The sequence below is a fragment of the Sycon ciliatum genome, chromosome 6 (genome assembly GCF_964019385.1).
Source record: "Sycon ciliatum chromosome 6, ocSycCili1.1, whole genome shotgun sequence".
In the NCBI taxonomy this organism is placed as follows: domain Eukaryota; kingdom Metazoa; phylum Porifera; class Calcarea; order Leucosolenida; family Sycettidae; genus Sycon; species Sycon ciliatum.
Window position 1 is genome coordinate 1,434,198 of NC_088648.1, and position 15,873 is coordinate 1,450,070.

The following is a 15,873-nucleotide window of genomic DNA, read 5'->3' on the forward strand; positions in this document are numbered from 1 at the left end:
ACTTTGGCCGTATTTCAGCATGGTCGAGTGGAAAAATTCAAAAACGTTTATTTCAAGAAAACCCCAAACGAAAGATGGGGTACATATCCTCAGCGATAGAAGAGGTGTTCTACTATCTGCCGGTGTATAGTTCTGGCCAATTGAGGACGTAGCTGGCTGTTTTGCCAGCGCTTGAAAATTGGCTATTTTCAAGACGATCATTTGTGGCGTCAAGGGGTGATGGACCTCGTCTTCTGGGATCCTGGCTTGGCTAAGCGGTACTGCTCGAGGACCTCTTCTAAGGTGAGGCAATGTTGGCTTGATGGAGTTTTGTTCGTAGCTTGTTCGTATACGCTGTGCCGTGACTCGTGTCTAGACCCATAACTAATGTGATATTTCAGCCATTTTTGAGGGGTATTCAAATTTCAAGATTCCCTTCAGAAACTTTTTCAAGGGTTTTGCACAATCGATCGCCGACCCAAAGGGAACCTACCTGCAAATTTTGAGCGAAATCGGAGAGATCCACTTGCACACATACTTTGGTATTCTCCGCTGAGACATGCTATCCTTTACAAATTCCCTCTCAAAGTAAGCACTCGACTCGGGCCTCTCCTTCAAGACTCACCTCCACAAAACAGCACTCAAGGCGAATTCTCGCCTGGGCTTCCTGCGCAAAGTTGCTCGCGTACTCGATGGTGCAGGCAAACGAACCGTCTACAGAGGTTTTGTGAGGCCAGTCCTAGAGTATGCGCCATTGGTATGGATGGGAGCAGCTTCAAGCCATTTGCGCCTTCTCGATCGAGTGCAGAGACGCGGCCTCAACATCAACATCAACTCCCTCCCTCTCACTTATCTATTTATACGTGTTTCGTAATCCCGTCTATGGTGTGCTGGATAGCGCTAACGCCGAGACCCTAGGTCGGCGTTGCTAGTCCCGCCTCACCGGCATAGGCTCCCTGAGAGCCCCTACTAGTACATTGTATGTCTATCTCCTTTGTTGTCTCGATCATTATTTTCTTTTGTCTTCTTCTTCTCCTCTCTTTGTTATGGTCTATCAGTAGGAGGTGCATTCTGTAAAATAATAAAATAAAAAACTCACAATATCTATGATCACCATTAGACGTGGGCAGCCAGTCTAACAGGAACAAAAAGAACATAGGCTCATTAATTTGGAGATGTATACCACTTCTTTTTTTTTGGAGACGCACATTAAGTTCATATTTGAAGAAAGAGAAGAACGTGACAGATTTACAATTTTTATCAGTTGAGATGGTCAGGGATATTTGGATGCACCAGCCAACGTCTAATTAAACAGACAATATTGCACTGATTGCAAGTTTTATAACAAGCAAAGACAGAATTCTGAAAAATGAGGGGACCTCGGACAATGTTATCTTAACAAAACTCCAATCTTTACCTAGAAGATACCCTACGATGGCGAAATGCAAAAAGCATTGACAAATGGTATACATTGGGTAAGGAATACAAGGGACAACCAAATACACGAGGACCTTGTTTAGAAGACTCATTTAATAATTTGCATGACATGAGTATTGTGCATTGATTTAGGCAAAACATAATACATGATGCATATACTCTCGCATTACAGGACAGTTATTTCAACTGTGACTGAGTGGACTTTTGGAAGATGTTGAAGGTGATGTGGCCTCACCTTCCTCCACTATGAGTTATGTTTATGTGAAGCTGCTGGCAGGGAACCAGGGGGAAACATCAAGTCACTAGCCTCCTAGCTTTTTCTTTTCCACAGTACTGTTCGGAATCCTGTACATTGGCCTCCTCACCCAAGCCCTGAAATCCGTTTGTGGTGGAAGAGTTTGCCCGCACTCAAACGCAATAGTGAACAGCCAAGCGTCTATAATGCATATGTCACGGGGGTGGGTTTTCATGTGGAGGCGGAGGTCTGACGATGCGGAATAACATTTATTGCGCCCGGTGATAGAACAGGGAAACGGTCCTTAGCCAGTGTGTTGTTTGCTATGTATCTCTAAATATTCTCTCCTAGTATATGATTTACCACAGCCAGGATGAGGACATAGGAAGTGGTTAGTGTGAGAGCCAATGTGCCTTAAAAGGTGATATCTGTTCAGATATTTCTTGTCACATCCTTGCCAGTGGCAGTTATAGGGATTGTATGCTGATGATCCTACGTGTTCCTTTTTGACGTGATGTGCTAGGTTTCCTGCAGTCTGGCAGCGCACGGCACACACTACACCCTCACCATTGTTCAAACGCCACTTACACTCATGATTTTGATGATGATGTGCAGTCGGGGCAGGATGAACGATTGGGGTAGGCTGGATGGTTTGGGTAGGCTGTGCAGTCTCGGTAGGCTGTGCAGTCTGGGTAGGCCGCAATGTCTGTGGAGGCTGTGACGTCTGGGCAGTCTGGCGATGCTGGAATTTCTGTAAATACGTGAACCCAGAGGGAAACTGAACCATTTCAGCAGGCTGAACGGTCTGGGCAGGCTTAACGGTTTGGGCAGGCTGAACGGTCTGGGCAGGCTGAACGGTCTGGGCAGGCTGAACGGTCTGGGCAGGCTGAACAGTCTGGGCAGGCTGAACGGTCTGGGCAGGCTGGAAGATCTGCATATGATGTGCAGTCTGGGCAGGCTGTGCTTGCTGGAAATATGGCACCGAAGTCGGAAACTGAACCATCGGAACAGGCTGAGTGATCTGGGCTGTCTCACCAGGCTGTATTTGCTGGTAATGCGGGACCGGAGTGTAAAAGGGCACGATCTGGGCAGGCTGGACGATCTGCTCAAGCTGGACGACCTGGCGATGTAGAACGATCGGGCCAGGCTGGACGACCTGGGGAGGCTGTATTGCCTGCAAAACCTGTGCAGTCTGGGGAGGCTGATTGATCTGAGCAGCCTGAACGATCTGGCTTGGCGTGACGTTTCGTGATGGCTGCATCGTCTGTAAACGGTGGACACTCTGGACTTGGTGCGGAACGGATACCCTAGTGTTGCAGACCGGTGATTCTGACAAATTCTCCGATGACGACATCCCTGGAAAATCTGGTGGAGAACCGTAGGGGAAATGTTACACTTCTTTATTGTGGCATGAGCTTGGCATCGCTTTGAATTGAGCGTAATAGTTCCGTTGTTCACCCAGCCATTGTTGCAGCCGGAGCAATCGATACACTGGATTGTTGAGCGAACATCAATTCCTGGTCTGCAATAATGACTATCCGAACTGGAGGGTCAACATTCAAAATAATGTCACGGAAATGTCCAAAGTCCAGTCGAGCAACCACAACAAAGCAAAGGTATTTTGAAAAGGTCGCATCGGGGATAACTCTCCATATAACCGAACACATTTTCCACACATTGCTTAGTGTGAGCTTCACGGAAGTGAAGAATGTGTTAGGAAAACGGGTTTTCAGCGCTGATTCTAGTAATCCAAACTGTTTCAGCCTTGCTCCATATTGAAGGCCTGCTATTAACATCGGGCAACAGAAGCAGGCTCGACTTGATATTTTCCCAACTTCCTGCAAGGTTTGTTACGTTACGAAATAGTGATAGCGGGCGGGATAAGCGAAATATCCAGCTTCAAAAGCTACCAGTATTCAGCTGACATCGCCTCCATGCTATTTCTTGCTGGTGTTTGCACCTTTATGGTTTTCTGTCTGGTCATTGTCCTCCTCTCCTCCCCGCACCTGTCTTTGGTCATTGTCCTCCTCTCCTCCCCTGCACCTGTTTCTCCTGTTATACATGTAAACCTTAAAGTAATACCGTCTTGTCTTTTATTTTAAGCGGGAAATTGGTTGCTGCATGAATATATTTCCTGGCTGGAATAAACTGTAAAGATTTAAAACTATTAGAAACCCATCTTACCCAGTTATATAATGTACGTCTCTCATCATAGTCATGTGATTATGTATGGTATTTGTTTTCTGTCTGATTGGTTGGAATTTATTGTTGTTATTGTTTTTGTAGGTGATGATTGCTTAGTCTGAATTCGTTTTTGTCTTTTGTTTGTACAGTAGACCGCATTCTGAAACCACAATAAAAGTGAGAGGTTGTGATTGACCTGAGGGAAATGAAGGGTGGGGAGAGGGAGGGGGGGGGGCAGGGGTTGGAATACTTGAAAACAAGTCCATCAATAACTGTACTTGATAAATGCATATATCCAATATCCTCCATGTTTCTTTCATACACCCACAGAATGCCGATTATGTACCATGCATGAATGTTTTGTTTCCATATCTATGTACGTGAATGCATGTACGTGTATACGCCTTTTGTGTGTATGTATATATTATTACCTTCAGCCTCGTGAATATGGGCGAATATTCACTAGCATACAAACCGAGGCGAATAACTAGTGAATATTCGCCCATATTCACGAGGCTGAAGGTAATAATAGACCTCTACCTCCCCATATTCACCCTCTCGTCCCTAAAACCCAACACACGAGTCCTGTTGGTCATACATGTACATGTACGCAGAAGTCGTTGTTGCTTCAGTGTCGTAAACCGACTGGCGTGTTAAAACTATTAGAAACCCATCTTACGCAGTTATATAATTTGACAAAAATTGTTTTTAAACCGATTCGCGAATTAACGCGATGATCGCGGATTGGTCAAATCTTCGCGTGAAACGAAACCTCTCTGGGATTGGCCAAATCTTCGCGCGAAACGAAAACTCTCTAATGATTGGCTCCCGCCACAACGCTGCACGAGCGTGTTCTTCATGGTGAATGGCACGAGCGTGTTCTCCAAGGTCGTCACCTCCCATTCCACATGCACCAGTACGTGTACACGATCGATTGAACAAGATTCTTAACACGCCGCCCTCCAATTCAAGCAAAGAACACGCCAGTCGGTTTACGACACTGAAGCAACAACGACTTCTGCGTACATGTACATGTATGACCAACAGGACTCGTGTGTTGGGTTTTAGGGACGAGAGGGTGAATATGGAACCTTCAGCCTCGTGAATATGGGCGAATATTCACTACTTATTCTCCTCCGTTTGTATACTAGTGAATATTCGCCCATATTCACGAGGCTGAAGGTAACGAGAGAGCTTGGAAGCTCAGGGCCCTACGCTATGCTTGTTTGCCTTGATGACCTAGACAAAAAAAAAGCATAGGGATGTTATAAATTCTTTAAAAAAATCCTCTTTTTTTAAGACATAACCTGGGATTCGAACCCGCACTATCGCGTGCCCTGCATGCATCCCCCGATACACTTCGCATACATACTAATTCTTCCAAGTTGTTTCACATTGTGATCTTGCATTTGAAAGCCCTATTTGAATATGCATCGACTGCAAGCCGTTGCTGCTCGTTCATATCTGCTTTGTAAGACCCGACACCCTCCTGAGTGGGAAACCCCGAAGCAGATTCTTAATCGTACTTGTGACTGGTCATCCCTGAAGTGGCCTCGTCAGATTCTGTCCTTGCTGTATTTTCATCATGTGTTTTACCAGTTTCCGTCTTTGCTAATTCGTTTCAAATTCAATGTATCCCTTAGTTGTCGTCACCCGTCCTCTATAGTTTTACCTCGTTCTGGCGCCCATTTCCTTAAATCCCCTCTCTTCAGTTTATCTGTGGAATGGAACAAACTTCCAGAACACATCCGCTGCGTTCAGTCCTCTGTCAATTTTCGCATTGCTCTAAAGGCTCATTACTCTCAGCATAGATATTCTCTGACTGGAATTCCGAACTTTTCCGTTTGAGAAATTTTTTTCCTTGAAATTAATCCTTGCTGGGTTTTTTTCATCTAAATGTCCCGCTATTATCTGCAGAGGTGATTTCTTCCCTCGTCGATTTCTTTCCTGCTTTTATACCTCGATATTTAGGTACTTGTTTCCCTTCTTCCCATGCTTCATCTTCCACTCTCCTCTCCCCATTTCCCCATTTTTCTTGCGATATTTATGTGGGAGACTTCCGTGATAAGCATCCATTTGCTTTTGGAGAATCCTTTTAAATAAATACAATACAAATACAATACATTGTGGCCAGCCGTCTTTGATGGCACGGTACGGTAGGGGATATGTACGGGACAGGTACGATCGAGGGTAATACAACACCGTCTCCCGTACCGTACCGTACCATCAAACACAGCTGCCCGCAATATTCAAATAGGGCTTTCAAACGCAAGGTAATAACGTGAAGCAACTTGGAAGAACGGGTATGAATGCCTGAAAAAATAGGAGAATTGAAAAATTTATAACATCCTATGCTTTTTTGCCGTCAGATACGGATAGAGCAAAGGCGTGACACAAACAAACAAACACACACACACAAATACCAAACGAGAGAGCTTGGAAGCTCAGGGCCCTACGCTATGCTTTTATGCTTTTTTGCCTAGCTCATCGTACATGTTATAAGAACTGATGGAATTGTCTTTTTCCGTTGATTGGCCACATCACTGTATTGCAAAAACGTTTCAATCGGTTTGAATATTATGAGTTAGGCAAAAGTATTTGCAGAATTTATTGCGGATTGTTGTTTCTCTAATAATCATCTACTTTTGTTTTGCTCCTTCTTTAATTTTTATCTCCTTATATTGTAACGAAGTAGTGGTTGCGACTTCGGCGATAATTTGTAAGAAAGGGTTTGCTCCCCACACCGGAGCTCGCGCTATTCCGCCGACTTTACTTGACACATGAAGGCTCACGACTGCCATCCAGAGCACACGAGAAGTCCATCGAACCTTCGACTCGGCAAACCTGCAAGAAAGCACCACTCCCTGCTCAATACACAGTGTTTCGGGGAATTCACCCCTCATCAGTTGAGCTTGAGTAGGCTGAGGAAGATTGTGCCTGAAGAGCACCACTTATATAGTGCTCTCCAGGCACAAACATCACCAGGGATACAAACTTACAGAGACGCTCCGTTTCCAGCGCGACAAACACCTCGTGAACACCAGATAGCAGCGTGAGTCAGTGTCGCTCCTGGACGGTGAGACAGACGTCGAGGACCCTCGGTCATTCGCAACGCTGTCACCTCCAAACCAACTAGTCGCAAGCCCGCGCTGGGCACAACAGTACGAAGTAGTGGTTGCGACTTAAGCGATAATTTGTAAGAAAGGGTTTGCTCCCCACACCGGAGCTCACGCTATTCCGCCGACTTTACTTGACACTTGACTGACTCACGACTGCCATCCAGAGCACACGAGAAGTCCATCGAACCTTCGACTCGGCAAACCTGCAAGAAAGCACCACTCCCTGCTCAATACACAGTGTTTCGGGGAATTCACCCCTCATCAGTTGAGCTTGAGTAGGCTGAGGAAGATTGTTACTGGAAACGGAGCGTCTCTGTAAGTTTGTATCCCTGGTGATGTTTGTGCCTGGAGAGCACTATATAAGTGGTGCTCTTCAGGCACAATCTTCCTCAGCCTACTCAAGCTCAACTGATGAGGGGTGAATTCCCCGAAACACTGTGTATTGAGCAGGGAGTGGTGCTTTCTTGCAGGTTTGCCGAGTCGAAGGTTCGATGGACTTCTCGTGTGCTCTGGATGGCAGTCGTGAGTCAGTCAAGTGTCAAGTAAAGTCGGCGGAATAGCGCGAGCTCCGGTGTGGGGAGCAAACCCTTTCTTACAAATTATCGCCGAAGTCGCAACCACTACTTCGTACTGTTGTGCCCAGCGCGGGCTTGCGACTAGTTGGTTTGGAGGTGACAGCGTTGCGAATGACCAAGGGTCCTCGACGTCTGTCTCACCGTCCAGGAGCGACACTGACTCACGCTGCTATCTGGTGTTCACGAGGTGTTTGTCGCGCTGGAAACGGAGCGTCGCTGTAAGTTTGTATCCCTGGTGATGTTTGTGCCTGGAGAGCACTATATAAGTGGTGCTCTTCAGGCACAATCTTCCTCAGCCTACTCAAGCTCAACTGATGAGGGGTGAATTCCCCGAAACACTGTGTATTGAGCAGGAAGTGGTGCTTTCTTGCAGGTTTGCCGAGTCGAAGGTTCGATGGACTTCTCGTGTGCTCTGGATGGCAGTCGTGAGTCAGTCAAGTGTCAAGTAAAGTCGGCGGAATAGCGCGAGCTCCGGTGTGGGGAGCAAACCCTTTCTTACTTATATTGTAAATCAACACATTTTGGCCGATGAGAAATAGAAACCTCTCGATTAGAGAGGTTAAGATGCACGTTATTTCCGACGTGACGCGCAGTTTCACGTCAAATTTGAAATCGATCGGTATTTTTGCTCTCACATGCATCCATTGCTCAATCATGCATCATTTGCCTATATGACAAACGTTGGCCTGCGTTTACTTTGGCCGGTTGGTACCAAGCGGCGAAATCAGCGAAATTAAATCGCCAGCGAACATTAGTTGATTTTAATACAGGAATCGGATTTTCTGGCCTTTTTGTAGTAATACATGTACATTGACCTGTTGAGCCAATGACGACGCCGAATGCATGGTTGCCTGTGGAGCACATTACATAACTTTACAGTCTCCTAAAATACGTATCCTGTCCGACGGCAAAAGAGGCTGCAGATTTAGTTTTTCTGCGCGTCGACGGGATGTCTGCGACGCGAAAGTTCAGCTCGCGTTATTTGGCTCGCACGTCGAAAAAATCAACGCGGGTGACCTGCTGCTCACGTCGAAATTTGGACATTACATAACTTAACAGTCTCCTATATAAATACGTATCCTGTTCGACGGCAAAAGAGGCTGCAGATTTAGTTTTTCTGCGCGTCGACGGGATGTCTGTCCTGACGTTTACTGGGACCGGCTTAGACTCTGCCGATCACGGGCGTTCTGGACTCGACGGGATGTCTGTCCTGACGTTTCCTGGGACCGGCTTAGACTCTGCTGATCACGGGCGTTCTGGACTCAACGGGATGTCTGTCCTGACGTTGCCTGGTACCGCCGGACTCTACCGATCACGGACGTTCTGGAGTCGACGGGATCTCTCTTCCGACGTTTCCTGTGACCGGCACTGAATCGCTCGCTCACGCTTATTTTGGAGACGACGGGATCTCTCTTCCAAAGTATGTTTATGCTGACGCATCCTATCACCTAATCGGCGTCTATTCTAATTTAATTTCCTCCTCGTCTCCCTATTTCTTTCCAAATCCCACTCTACATCAGGGAGTCGTATGCATAATACGAAGAATATTGGTACGGTACGGGACAGATACAGGAGCCCGCAAATATTGTGGACAGCTGTTATGTACAATCCTGTAGAGCCTTTGTAGTCACAGATACGGGACAGATACGGGACAGATACGGGATAGCGCCAGGCGTGACACAAACAAACAAACAAACAAACAAACAAACAAACACACACACAAATAGCAAACGAGAGAGCTTGGAAGCTCAGGGCCCTACGCTATGCTTTGTTACTTAGCTCATCGTGCATGTTGTGGGAACTGATGGAAATGTTTCCTGGAACGGCGCTGACTCTGCCGAGCACGCGCGTTCTGGAGTCGACGGGATCCAGTCTCTGCCGACGTTTCCTGTGACCAGCGCTGACTCGCCCGTTCACGCCTATTTTGGAGACGACGGGATGTCACTTCCAAAGTATGTTTTTACTGACGCATCCTATCACCTTTTCGGCAAGTAACATCCATTCTAATTTCATTTCCTCCTCCATTGCAGGTTCAAACAATTTCCCACGCGGCGTCAGGCAGCGTAACTCTTCTCCCTGCATCACCATCCATCTCCAGCAACCGTCTCCACTCACAGCTCATGCATCTGCCACCACTGTACTCCTCCGAGCTTCGCAGTTTGAAACCATTCGGGGGTCAGCTACACCACCGCGAATGGAGAGTCGAGGACGACAACGGTCGTGACTGAAAAGACACTGCCTTGGCGACCGCGTCGCGGAACCCTCGCCCCAGCAAATTCAGAAATACGCCAGGGAGCTACGAAAAGTGCAACCGTCCCCTTCAAGCACAGTTGCAACACACAGGGAGTCGTATACATGTACATGTACATAATATTGTGGCCAGCTGTTTGTAGCCAGCTGTGTTTGATGGTACGGTATGGTACGGTACAGATACGGGAGCCAGCAAATGGCCAGCTGTGCGATACGGTACGGGACAGATACGGGATAGCGCCAGGCGTGACACAAACAAACAAACAAACAAACAAACAAACAAACAAACAAACAAACAAACAAACAAACACCAAATTAAAGCTGTGTGGACCCTGGCTAGCGCCAGACGTTACTGAAGTAACGTCTTCTGCATAGCTACGGGAATTAAGGCTGTGTGGACCCTGGCTAGCGCCAGACGTTACTGAAGTAACGTCTTCTGCATAGCTACGGGAATTAAAGCTGTGTGGACCCTGGCTAGCGCCAGACGTTACTGAAGTAACGTCTTCTGCATAGCTACGGGAATAATATATACATTTTTTATTATTTCACCGTCCAATGGCAGAAGCCAATGCAAAGGAGGGGGCGTTAGCCAGCCATGGCAAGAGAAGAAAAAAAAAGAAGAAAGAATGAAGGAAAGAAGATGATAATCGGAAGAAAATAATGCATCAGGGGGTGAAATGTATCACTATGTTGACCAGGGTGGAGAGCGGCGAGATAAGCTAGCAAAAGAGGCGAGCGAGCCTACAACGTGGCATGACATTTAACATGGTCTATGAACTGTCTAATATTGGATATTGTCTTCATTTCCATGGGCAGCTTGAGCCAATACGAGTATGCAGAGAAGATAGGAGATTTGGTAAACATAGTTGACAAAGCTCTGGGAAGTACTATGCCATTGCGAGTGTCCCGTGCGAAAGTAAACCAATTATACTTGGTGAGATGTTCAGGGACAATGTTCAGTACATACACACAAAAGGCGTATACACGTACATACATTCACGTACATAATTATGGAAACAAAACATTCATGCATGGTACATAATCGGCATTCTGTGGGTGTATGAAAGAAACATGAAGGATATTGAATATATGCATTTATCAAGTACCGTTATTGATAGACTTGTTTTCAAGTATTCCAACCCCTGCCCCCCCCCCCCCCCCCTCTCCCCACCCTTCAATTCTCTCAGGTCAATCACAACCTCTCACTTTTATTGTGGTTTCAGAATGCGGTCTACTGTACAAACAACAGACAAAAACGAATTCAGACTAAGCAATCATCACCTACAAAAACAATAACAACAATAAATTTCAACCAATCAGACAGAAAACAAATACCATACATAATCACATGACTATAATGAGAGACGTACATTATATAACTGCGTAAGATGGGTTTCTAATAGTTTTAAATCTTTACAGTTTATTCCAGCCAGGAAATATATTCATGCAGCAACCAATTTCCCGCTTATAATACAAGACAAGACGGTATTACTTTAAGGTTTGCATGTATAACAGGAGAAACAGGTGCAGGGGAGGAGAGGAGGACAATGACCAAAGACAGGTGCAGGGGAGGAGAGGAGGACAATGACCAAAGACTGCTGGACAAATTGAAATTCTCAGGGAGAAGGTAATTTGCAGTGACGGTCTCCAAGAACCAAAGGCCAACAGGCAAACTCTTTTCTATTCAAGGAGACTCTTTGAACACTATAATTATGGTGAGCAAGTCACGAGTTAGTTTTCACTTATGGTGTAAATTGCAGGGGTGTGTATTTTTCTGGCCTTTACTAACTGAAAATCTACATCCACTGTGATTGAGTGGAAACTGGCAAGGTATGGAATGTGATGTGACTTCAATTATTTTGACATTCATCTCGGTGACCTGCGTGCAGGAGTTTGAACTGAGCCAGATGGAAACATCAGGTCTCCGGCCTCTTCTATTAATATACTTCTTGCCCACAGTACTGATCAGCAACCTGCATACTAGTATTGGCCTTCTCAGCCATGACCTTTTAAAATCGTTATTTGTGGTGTAAGAGTTAATCCAGTTTGGAAAAAAGAGTACTGAGCAGACAGACGTCATACACTTGAATGAGGTTAGTTCGTATTCGAAGTGAGTGTACATGTGTAGGCGAGCATTCGATGAATTAGTTGAATTGTTGAGCCTTTCACGCATCCGGTGATAGATCAGGGATATGGACTTTAGACAGCGTGTCTTTTGTTCCTTGTATGGTAGTCTGAATCGGATTGACGACTATATATTTTGCCACAGCCAGGATAATTGCATTGGAAGTGGCCTGTCTGTTCATCCGAAGACGGATGTTTTAGCTGTATTGTCGGTTGATCCTGGTTCGTAGGTAAACCCTGAAATGTTTGTTTTTGATGTGACCTCGGGTCCTGGAACAGCAGTTCACGCTGAAATGTCTGTTGTGGCTGTCGAGTAGGCTGATATGGCGCAGAATACAAACTCTGAAACATCGATGGGACTTGGGCTTCCTGTTTATGCTGAGAAGGATATTCAAGCCCCCGTGGCAGTTGTTCCTGAGACGGGTGTCGCAGCCGCGGTGTTTGTTGATTCTGAGGTTCATGGTGTAGCCGCAATGTCTGCTGATCTTGGTTTTTAGATAGCGGCTAAAATGTCTGTTTGTGATGGAACCTCGGGTCTTGGAACGTCAGTTGAGGCTGCAATGTCAGTTGAGGCTGTTGCGTAGGTTGATGTGAAGCATAATTCTGACCCTGAGCAATGGATTGATATTCGACGTCCTGTTGATCCTGAGAATAATGTGGAAGCGGCATTGCCTGTTGTTCCCGAGGCGGGTGCCGAAGTCGCATTGTCTTTTCTTCCCGAGACGGGAGTCCAAACGGTACTGTCTGTTGATCCCAAGACTGACGATGTAGCTGTAATGTCTGTTGATCCTGGTTCGTAGATAAACCCTGAAATGCCTGTTTGGGATGTGACCTCGGGTCCTGGAACGTCAGTTCAGGCTGCAATGTCTCTTGTGGCTGTCGCCTATGCTGATATGACGTAGAATGCAGTCCCTGAAAGATCGACGGAACTCCAACATCCTGTTGACCCTGAGAAGGTTGTTGAAGCCCCAGCATCTGTTGTTCCTGAGACGGATGTTGCAGCTGCAATGTCTGGTGATCCTGCTTCGTAGATAAGGTCTGAAATGTTTGTTTGTCATGTAATCTCCCATCCTGGAACATCGGCCCTGTCTGTTGATGCTGATACGCCGGCTGATGTGTCACAGAATGCGGACCCTGAGCCATCGATTGAATTTGGATATCCTGCTGAGGCTGACCCGTCAGTCTGTGGTGTAATGTGTGTTGATCCTGATTCGTAGACAACCCCTGAAATGCCTGTTTGTGATGTGACATCGGGTCCTGGAACGTCAGTTCAGGCTGCAATGTCTGTTGTGGCTGTCGCCTAGGCTGATATGACGCAGAATGCAGACTCTGAAACATCGACGAAACTCCGACATCCTGTTGACCCTGAGAATGATGTTGAAGCTCCAGTGTCTGTTGTTCCTGAGGCGGATGTTGCAGCTGCAATGTCTGCTGATCCTGCTTCGTAGGTACGTGCAGGAATGTCTGTTGTCATGTAACCTCCCATCCTGGAACGTCGGCCCTGTCTGTTGATGGTGATGCGCCGGCTGATGTGTCACAGAATGCTGACCTTGAATCATCGATTGAAATTGATTATCCCGCTGAGGCTGACTCGTCAGTCGGTTGTGTAATGTGTGTTGATCCTGAACCGTAGATTGGTCTTGGACTATCTGCAGAGGTGGTTCGGTCTGGATAACTGGAGTGGCTGATGTCCCAGAGATAAGGGTTTCAGATTTCTGAGAATCATCCTGTTGATTCATAGCTGCAAATATTTTAATGACAATAATAGATTTCAATATCCGCTTCTCTCACATTGGTAAAAGCTGCGCTGCCCTTCGAAATCGCTTGTCCGAGTTCAGAATGATTTGATCTGAAGTGATAAGCAAGAAAATGAAAACTAGAAGTAACCAAAGTACTGTCGAGTGGAAACGATCAGAAAAATTCTCATTTCTAATGCTCAGGATGGTGGTAAATCTCCTACCTATTCAACCAGAGTATTGGAACCCTACATAGGTTAAGTTCAATGTACGTGAAACAAGCGATAGCTTAGAAAGTTAAACGTGAATCTGGCACTTCGGAGAAGCGTAGAAATAATTTCAAGATGGCATTACGTTTCGCCCCTACTTAAGTACAAACCTGTGAGGCTTCATGTTCCGACATATCAAAAATATATTACCGCAATTCTAGCAGCGCAGTGAGACTTCTTTCCATGTTTGAATGTCCTATATGATTATGACTTATTCCCACGTAGACAACGATTAGGCTGTTGGTAGAAAATAAAGATGAGACTTTCTTCACCCTACGCGCTATTTTCATGTACCCTGTGGGTTACTGTAACATGTCGAAGTTGATATTTGAAGAAAGAGGCTGAGCAGGATCCTGCTCAGCGCTTATATATCAGATAGGTGTGAATTTTGTGAGAAGGAAGGTGAAGGTGAGAAGGTAAAAGGTGTGAAGGAAGGTAAATGGGTGAGAACTGTGACAGTTACTACCTAGTCTGTAGGTGAAATTAGAGGCACAAGGGGTGCAGGTATTCTGACTAGAGAGCAAGAGTCCCATATCGGGCGTGATCATCACACTGATGGAGAGAAAACTGTGGGTAAAGGAGTTCTGAGCGACCGAACGCCATTTACTGGAAATGTTGGTATTGTTGTTGTAGAGAGCATACTTCACAATCTCTAAAGGTTGCCATTCTAATCTCATCGCATCTATGCATTGGAATTGTCCACAACGAAAGCCATACTGCATCGGGTCGTTTCTGTCATGCACGCCTCGCTTTAGGTGATTTGTTTTGAATATCTTATTGGGTTCAATGTATTCCTACCTCAGCCAGATATCGTTTCCACTTTCTGAGCTGGTCAGCGAATAGAATCATTCTTGAAGTCAAGCTGAAGGCACAGATTACCGGGACGCTCCTGGCTTTTATCATAGTCTGAAAGAGTTTGGAAAGCCAAAATACCTTACAAAACGTTAGTTCCCTGAGCATTATTTTGTGGTTGAGATTATTTTTGCAAGCTTAAATGCAGAACAGCAAAAGGCCGGAAGGTTTACGATCCGCACCCACACTCTCTTCTGTCAAGAGGAAATGCCAATGGTGATTGGTTGGGGGCCTCTCTTCCATGTGCACAATATCGCCCAAAAGACAACCGCACGCACAGGAGGTGGGGGGGGGGATTTTTCCACCACTGGGACTCCGCAGAACTATTTATATCATATATATACAAACAATGCTGGTCCAGAAAGCTCATATATCTATATATAGAAAGTATTTATGGTGTAGTGTTACCGGAACGAATGAATTCATTAAAATAGAATGCAATTATGCTACTGAGGGTGGTGAAGATTACGGAAAATGCAGAATGTTTCAATTCTAACGCTGTGTTTGTTTCGGATGTACCCCGTGCCTTCTCCCAACCTCTGCTCTTGGTTTATGCGTTCATTTTTCTAACCAAATTGTGGATGATAGATCTCTCAAACGCGACAACCAGTTACATGTCCGGCCTGCACGAGATTTGAGAAGTCATTCCCTCAATATTGACGTAGAAGTTGTTAGATGGTTGAGACTCCTGTTTCCTTTGAATTTATTTAAGTCGCCATCATTTTTCTGAACAATAATATAGCCGGATGCATCACGGTATGATTTTTTTAACTTTCAAACACAGAAGATACTCGTAATGCGCTTGGCTAAGGTACTGTTATGGATGGACTTGTGTTCAGGTATTTCAAACACTCCTATTGCATGTCTTCTTCTGATAAGAGATAGTCTACACACTCCAATTAAACAAAACTCAGATTAAGCACTAATCACCTGCAAAACCAATAACAATAATAAATTTCAACCGATAAGACAGAAAACAAATTACAAACACAATCACATGATAATGATGAGAGACGTACATTATATAACTGCGTGAGATGTGTCTCTAACGGTTTGAAATCATCACAGATTATTCCAACCAGGAAATATATTGATGCAGCAACCAATTTCTCG

General features: G+C 45.5%; 1 protein-coding gene across 1 annotated transcript; it reads right to left on the minus strand.

Annotated features, from left to right (window-relative positions):
• Window positions 1-1,037: 1,037 nt before the first annotated feature.
• LOC135819126 (myosin light chain kinase, smooth muscle-like) lies at window positions 1,038-3,227 on the minus strand. The gene has a single exon (XM_065332278.1). The coding sequence runs from the start codon at window positions 3,003-3,005 to the stop codon at window positions 1,956-1,958; it is 1,050 nt and encodes a 349-aa protein (XP_065188350.1). The 5' UTR covers window positions 3,006-3,227; the 3' UTR covers window positions 1,038-1,955.
• Between the last annotated feature and the right edge of the window lie 12,646 nt (window positions 3,228-15,873).